Source organism: Callospermophilus lateralis, chromosome 8, assembly GCF_048772815.1.
Source record: "Callospermophilus lateralis isolate mCalLat2 chromosome 8, mCalLat2.hap1, whole genome shotgun sequence".
NCBI lineage: Eukaryota > Metazoa > Chordata > Mammalia > Rodentia > Sciuridae > Callospermophilus > Callospermophilus lateralis.
This window is the reverse complement of record NC_135312.1, coordinates 57,809,461-57,817,396: the sequence shown is the minus strand read 5'-3', so window position 1 is coordinate 57,817,396 and position 7,936 is coordinate 57,809,461. Positions and strand designations below refer to the sequence as shown.

The 7,936-nt window shown below is 33.8% G+C and overlaps 1 protein-coding gene across 1 annotated transcript; it reads left to right on the top strand.

Annotated features, from left to right (window-relative positions):
* The first annotated feature begins 2,695 nt into the window (after window positions 1-2,695).
* Cxcl11 (C-X-C motif chemokine ligand 11) lies at window positions 2,696-4,107 on the top strand. The gene is made up of 4 exons (XM_076865085.2): window positions 2,696-2,790; window positions 3,527-3,653; window positions 3,755-3,827; window positions 4,048-4,107. Exons 1-4 carry the CDS (start codon window positions 2,730-2,732, stop codon window positions 4,105-4,107), a joined length of 321 nt encoding a protein of 106 aa, XP_076721200.2. The 5' UTR covers window positions 2,696-2,729.
* Window positions 4,108-7,936: the final 3,829 nt, after the last annotated feature.

Below are 7,936 nucleotides of genomic sequence, written 5' to 3'. Positions count from 1 at the left end.
TGGCTCCAAGAAAAAGCAGACATGGCCATACCCACATGGGTAGGATTAGTTCCTCTATTCTAGGGTCACACACAAGTAACAGCAGCACCCTCCCTGTGGACTACCAATTAGTCTTTCTTATAGAGGAGGAGGGAGGATACTTTTTTCCTCTCCTGGTCTTCGGCCCTGCCTCTTCCTAAAGTATCTATAAACACAGTATCCATGTATAATCTTAAAAAATGTTACATAATATAATTTTCTAGGGACTTTTAAATTTTTTAATTGCAAATTACTAGCCAGGTGTAGTGGCACAGGCCTGAAATCCCAACTATCTGGAGGCTGAGGGAGGAGGAGTACAATTTTGAGGCCAGCCTGGGCAACCTAAGACCCTCAAAATAAAATGAAAAGGGCTAGAGATGCAGCTCAATGGTAGAGAATTTGTGTAGCATATATGAGGTCCTGGGTTCAATCTTCAGTATGAGACGAAGGGTTGGGGGGAAGAGGCAGGGAGAGAAATTTCTGTTTAAGAAGTTATCTAACATTAAAGCTACATGACAGTGTAATACTTTAGGTAAACAGAATAGTTACATTGTTCTGCTATATTTTTAAAACCATGCTGTGTGTTTTTACACAGGATTACTTAAAATTTTCAAGAAGAGCAGACTATTTTAACATTCACAATTACAATTTTAAAATACTTTTGTATCATATAACAATATCATCCAATCTTTTATTAAGTGGGCATGCTTATGCTAATACTGAGTAAGATGTGATATGTTAATTTAAGAAAGAACATCGTAATATTAGAGATAATAATAATAGCAGTTAATACTTTTTGAGTGTCAGATATTTCTAAATGATGTATGTGCATTACTTCTTTTACTATTTAGCTTGTAACAAATCTTTGAAAAAAATATTTTTATTATCCCCCATCTACAGATGAGAAAACTGAGGCTCAAAAAGGTAAGTTACTTGCTCAGGAACACACAGCTAATAAAATAAGAGCTTGGATTTGTACACACACAGGTTGACACCACAGATTTCCCTGTTAATAACAGTTATGCTGTACTGCGTTTCCAATGCTCAGAGAATGAAAAGCAACATTAAAGAAAAAATAATGGGTTGAGTATTTATGAGCTCCCAGAGCATACATGTATCTTTGACCTTACCCATACACCTATGGGAAACTTAATCTTACATTATGTTAAAGAACTGAATAAATGATAAAGAATGTTACAGCTACTTAGATGCTTATTAAAGACTTTCAGAGGTTTTAAAGACTGAAATGGTTGTTAAAAAAATTTGTGTCCAGTGGCTGGGGTGGTGGCTCAGTGGCAGAGGGCTTGCCTAGCATGTGTGAGGGGTTCGATCCTCAGCACCACGTATCAAATAAATAAAATAAAGGTCCATTGGCAACTAAAAAAATTTAAAAAAAAAGAATCTGTGTCCAAATAAAGATATGATTTCAATATAGTAACATAAAATGGTAATCTGAAAATATATAAAATCCCAAATTATACCAATGATAGGAATAAATGTTTCAAAACTGCAGATATAACAGGGAGGAAATAGAAGATATTATTTATGATATAAATAATTAGAAAATTTCAGGTAAAAAAATCTTTATAAAGAATTTTAAAGCTTACTATCAAAATGTAAAAACAATGAATTCCTTTCAAATCACATAAGAAATATTTAAAATGTAAAATTAGAGGGTTAGGATCTTCCTCAGCATTGGAGTTTGCTTAGCATATGCAAGGTCCTGAGTTAATCCCAGGGAGGGGGAGAATTTTTTTTCACTTAGAAAAAAATCAAAGAACACTTAGAGGAAAAAAATAGCAAGAAAACATTTTTTTTTTAAATTACAGATTACCAGCTATATAGTAAATATGCTTTATCAAATTCACCCATTTAAAAATCTCTTGGATATGATTTTAGGTGTCCACAAGTGACATACTTAAATAGATTTAGAAAGCTTAAGAGGAAAGGACAAAAAGAAAACAGGGATTACAGCCAAGTAGAATCTAAGAGTTGGAAAAACATCACATGAAAAAGAGGATAACATTTTTTTACAATCCGTAACACAATTCATACAACTTTATGTACTTAGTGCTAAAATACGTTTAAGGTAAAAAACTTTAAAATGCAAAAGGAAATGAACATCAAGTACAGAAGTATAGGAAGACTTCTTTGGACATGATATTATAGATAAAAATGTAAAGTTAAAGGTTGTCTGGTGTAAAATAATATATGCCTTATCTATGATAACTAAGACTTAAAATCAAAAGTCAAATGATTTTAAAATATTTTTAAGAATGTTCTTTTGCATATTGTGCGAAGGGTGAAAGGACTGAACTACAAAGACTTTCTTCCTGACTGAATGGCAATCATAATCCCACTGCCCAGGGAAGTCTAACAATTAAGTGCATTTCTAGGAAAGACTACCTTCAGAAATGCTGGTTCCTGTCTGTACATGCCCTCTTTATCAAGTGCTTTCAAATCCATATCACTTTCAATACTACAATAAATAGGAAGGGATAGTGACACTGAGGTGAGAATAAAATAGAAACTCTTGGAAGCAAAAAAGGAAGATGACTCAAGGAGGGAAATTCCAGTTGCTCTAATAGGATGGCTGGTGGATAAAATGCTCTTTATATACCAATTAAGAACTACCTTTTAGGTTTAGTGTTTCTGATCCCTCCAAGAGTTCCAAAGGTGAAGCTGAACAGCAGCAGCAATAAAGAAACAGAATGAATGTGAAGGGCATGGCAATCGTCTTGGCTGTGATAGTCTGTGCTATGATTACTGAAGGTATATGATACTTTTTGCTTCAGTCTATAAACTCCTTTTGTAATGTTTCAATGTCTTTTCTTTCACTTTTATCCTAAAATACATGGTAAATTTTTACTGAATCTCATATATTAGAAGTTACTTAATAGCTTTGACAGAAAATGTTGGAAATGTTTAAGGCATTAGAGATGACTCTTAAATCTAGAGATGATAAACTTCATGGGATTTTTTTTTTTTTTTTTTTTTGTCTACAATATCTGACAAGATGCTTGACAAATAGCTTTAAATGTTTGTAAAGAAGACTCTAAGTGGTATTATGTTAACTTCTTGGAAAAATTCTTAAGTATAAAAGCAACAGACAAATAAGCTTCCTTTAATAAAAAGTCTTTCATATTCCTATAATAATAATTACTACTACTACTACTACTACTACTACTACTTCTTCTTCTTTTTTGGTGCTGGGGATTGAAGGCAGGGCCTTATGCATGTGAGGCAAGCACTCTACAAACTGAGCTATATCCCCAGCCCTGTCCTATTATTTTTAATGACTTTTTTACAAATTTCAAAAGAAAACCATCAATATCTTACTTAACTCCTTTACCAATAACATTGGTATCAAGAGCTATTTGACAGATTACTACAAACTACAATTTTTATCTTTTATGAAAACTCTTCTCACATTCACCACCAGGATAATAAACCAGAACTATATGTTGCAATCAGATGTATTAATAATCAATATTCTGATCTGTCCTAGGCTTTCCTATGTTCAAAGGGGGACGTTGTCTTTGTATAGGCCCTGGAGTAAAAGCAGTGAAATTGACAGATATTGAGAAAGCCTCTGTCATCTACCCAAGTAACAGCTGTAACAAAATTGAAGTGATGTAAGTAATGCACTTTCTGAAGATGACAATGGTGGAGGCTTTTTTGTTTTATTTGTTTTCCCATGTGAAGTTTAAGACTCACTTTTATCTTCCCTTAACAGTATTACCTTGAAAGCACATAAAGGACAACGATGTCTGAATCCCAGATCAAAGCAAGCAAGTTTTATAATCAAGGTAAATTTCTTGTTACTCCCATGTTAGAATCTATTTTATTCAGGAAGGAGCTTCTGAGAAAAGAAAGCAGAAAGATTCTGCTATAATTTCATGTGAAGTATTCTATTAAAGTGGGCCTTGGTTATGATAGCATCCTTTTCCTGATGTATGTTTTTTATGTATTCCCAAGGAAATGAGAATAGTCTAGTAAATAAAGCTCTTATTTTCTCATTACAGCAAGTTGAAAGAAAGAATTTTTTTAAATATCGAAACAAATGAAGTTCTGGAAAAGAGGATTTGAAAATCTAGAACAAGTTTTATTTTTGGGCTGGGGATGTGGCTCGAGTGGTAGCGCGCTCGCCTGGCATGTGTGCGGCCCGGGTTCGATTCTCAGCACCACGTACAAAGAAAGATGTTGTGTCCGCCGATAACTAAAAAATAAATATCAAAAAATTCTCTCTGTCTCTCTCTCCTCTCTCATTCTCTCTTTAAAAAAAAAAAAGTTTTATTTTGGCTACTGACATAAGAATTCTGCAATAGAAAACTGACTTCCTCTTGCCTGTTGCAATACACATTCATGTATGTCAGGTTAGAGAACATTTGAGAAATTTGATTCTTGTGACTATTTTGCTGTGACTGTAAAAACAATTCTATTTCTAAAAGGCAGCTGTGTGTACTTGAGCTATATTTCATGTTACTAACTCTGGTTATAATTGAGACATTAATTACTGGAGACAAACCCTTGAATCAAAAGCATCCATGTGTGTAATAAAACATTCCTCAAATAATTTTTCATACAACTTACACATTCTTTCCCCATGTAACACATAAGTATCTAGGGAAAAACTTCTTATGTATTATATATTTCAAGAAATGTACCATAAATAAAATTATGAGCTACAAGAAACTGACTAGCACACAAATATAATTATTAGCAGCATTGGTCTTTGATTTTTTTTCAACTTTTTTTCAGAGATGTTTGCAAAGAGGATATGTGTGTTTAGTGTACATTTGGGTTTTAAATTTGTTATAAAGAACAGCAAAATCTTGGGAAACATTTTAGATATAAAATGTTTTTGCCCACCAAAGTAAATGCTGAAAAATAAATAAATATATGCATATCTGGCAATCGTCTTTACTTTCTGTGACTTTATTTCTTAGAAAAATATACATTCATTTCTTTAGTCATGCTTATACTATAAAATTTAGGGATACCTAAAATTGCTTTTCTCTGAAAAGAAACAAAGTCATCTTTCTCTAATAAGCTACCACAACTCTTTTTTTTCCCCAGCTTGCTTATTTATTTATTTATTTATTTTTATTAGTTGTTCAAAACATTACAAAGCTCTTGACATATCATATTTCATACATTTGATTCAAGTGGGTTATGAACTCCCATTTTTACCCAGTATACAAATTGCAGAATCACATCAGTTACACATCCACGTTTTTACATACTGCCATACTAGTGTTTGTTGTATTCTGCTGCCTTTCCTATCCTCTACTATCCCCCCTCCCCTCCCATCTTCTCTCTCTACCCCATTTACTGTAGTTCATTTCTCTCCCTTGTTTTTTTTTTTCCTTTCCCCTCACCTCCTCTTATATATAATTTTGTATAACAATGAGGGTCTCCTTCCATTTCCATGCAATTTCCCTTCTCTCTCCCTTTCCCTCCCACCACTCGTCCCTGTTTAATGTTAATCTTCTTCTCATGCTCTTCTTCCTTGCTGTGTTCTTAGTTGTTCTCCTTATATCAAAGAAGACATTTGGCATTTGTTTTTTAGGGATTGGCTAGCTTCACTTACCACAACTCTTTTTAAAACTGAAAAAATCATATACTTTCCAGAACACTTGAGATATCTTTAGCAATTTTACCTTATATTTCAATAGCACACAGCTATTTATCATCATGAAGAATTGTTTAGAAATACATTCTAATGGGTATCTATAAAGGGAGGCTATTTGATTTTACTTCGGGTGTGGGTTTTCCTAGACCAAAACCCACTACTCACTTGGGGCAGATTCCTTATTAGGTGAATATTGGTGAGAGGCTAAAAGGAAGAAGCCAAAGGAAAGAGATCTCCCCTTCAGCCAGAACAAAGACTCAACCAAGCTTGTATACTTTAAACTCCAGCTAGCCCCACAAAAAATATTACCAGTAAGAAAACCATTAAAAGCAGCAGCAGTAGCAAAAGTCATATGGTAGTGTCTCCCTTTAGCATGACTTTTGACTAGTCCTTCCTGCCACCTAGCTCCCTTACTTAGGTCGTTGGTTCATTTTCCAAGCCTGATTCTCCAATCTTTCTGTGGTTTCTTCAACGACCAATTAAATTCCTTTTCTCCTTAATCTAGTCAAAATCCTTGACTGATAAAGCCTTCTTTATAGTAATCTCCACATCTGAAAAATGAAATGTTTGTTACAAAATCACAATTAGATATATCTCTATATAGTTATGCAATATGTTTATATTAAATAATTTCTACATAGAAATGGAACTTCTACATAAATTCCTTGAAAAGTTTTCAGATCGGAATCTAATCTTTGTCTATGTACAGTGGTTTTTAAAAAATATCGTTAAAAGTTTTAATTTTACTAAGTTAAGGCTGCTTGACTCATTCTGTTTTTTTTCTGAGGTTCTGGGATTGAATCCATAGTCTTGCACATTAGGCAAGTGCTTAACCAGTGTTATACCTCATGTCCTTTTTATTTATTTTTTGATACATCATTTCCCTAAGTTGTCCAGGCTGACCTCAAACCCACAATCCTTCTGCCTCAACCTCCCTTGTAGCTGGAATTGCAGGCCTATGCCTCTTTGCTTGCTAAGTGTGCTAACTTAAAAAAAAATAGATTAGGGCTGGGGATGTGGCGCAAGCGGTAGCGCGCTGGCCTGGCGTGCGTGCGGCCCGGGTTCGATCCTCAACACCACATACAAACAAAGATGTTATGTCCGCCGAAAACTAAAAAATAAATGTTAAAAATTCTCTTTCTCTCTCTCTCTCTCTCTCTCTCTCTCTCTCTCTCTCTCCCTCTCCCTCTCCCTCTCTCACTCTCTCTTTAAAAAAAAATAGATTATATATCATAGGCCAGTGAATTATTATTGAGAAGATAGCACATACCTATACTTCTTCATAGAAAAATAAATATATGAATAAATAACAGTCCAGGCAAGGTTCCTCTCATATCAGTACATTTGAAAACATTATTCTCTCTGCCCACTTTTCACTTAAATCTCAACCTAAATGACATTTTCTCCAAGAAGCCTAAGAAACCACCTCTTCAATCTCAACTAGATTAGGTGTTCTATTTATTTGTTTTCATAACATTCTTTACTTTTCGTCACATTATTTATTGCAATTGCTACAATTGCAATTGTATCTGTTCTTCCCACAAGTGCAAGTTCAATATGAAAGCCACTGTAGTTCTTCTACTCCACAGTACAATGCCTAGCACATATCAGACCCTATTGAATGGTAATAGAAACTAAGGGAAAAGGAACTTACAGCCCAGAATGGTATGAAGGAATACACAGTGGTAAGAAATACAAGGTGATTTTCTGGAATAGTAACTAGATTCATTTGGTTGGAGTGAAGGATAAGGAGTATCATGTCTAACTAAACAACCTTTCCCTTTTATTCTGCACAAAATGGGGATTCATTAAATATTCACCAATGAGAGAATGACCCTATTCCAAGTTATTCTAAATTATTCTAGGAATGACAAAAAGGGCTGATTGAAGTAGGAACAAATGAGGAAGGGAAAATGAGTTGGGAATATGTTGCAATTGCTCAGGTCTTTATTTCCAAATTTCAAGTCTTTCTCATACCATCTTTAAATTCTTTACTATATCTCTGTTCAATATTCATAATATTTTTGCAAATTGTGTACCTCTTTATTTCATTTACATTTACAGGAAAAGCAAAATTTCACTGCTATCCATGTGAAATCAATATTAATGCTATAGAAATAAAATGATAACACAAAGTATAGAAAAAAATACCAAATTCTAACTAGATAGCTTTGTATGTCAAAGGTTCTGAACTTAAGCCTGTATTTATTAAAAAGGAGATGAAAACAGTTAGCAAAGTGTTTGAAAGTCATGCTAATACCACACTGATTTAATCAGAGGGAC

What these genes read in the sequence shown, in the direction of transcription:
- Cxcl11 (XM_076865085.2), top strand. Translation starts at nt 2,730, where the DNA reads ATGAATGTGAAGGGCATGGCAATCGTCTTGGCTGTGATAGTCTGTGCT. An exon ending in CTGTGCTATGATTACTGAAG is followed by an intron (nt 2,791 to 3,526) that starts GTATATGATACT and finishes GATCTGTCCTAG; the next exon opens with GCTTTCCTATGTTCAAAGGG. An exon ending in TGTAACAAAATTGAAGTGAT is followed by an intron (nt 3,654 to 3,754) that starts GTAAGTAATGCA and finishes TTCCCTTAACAG; the next exon opens with TATTACCTTGAAAGCACATA.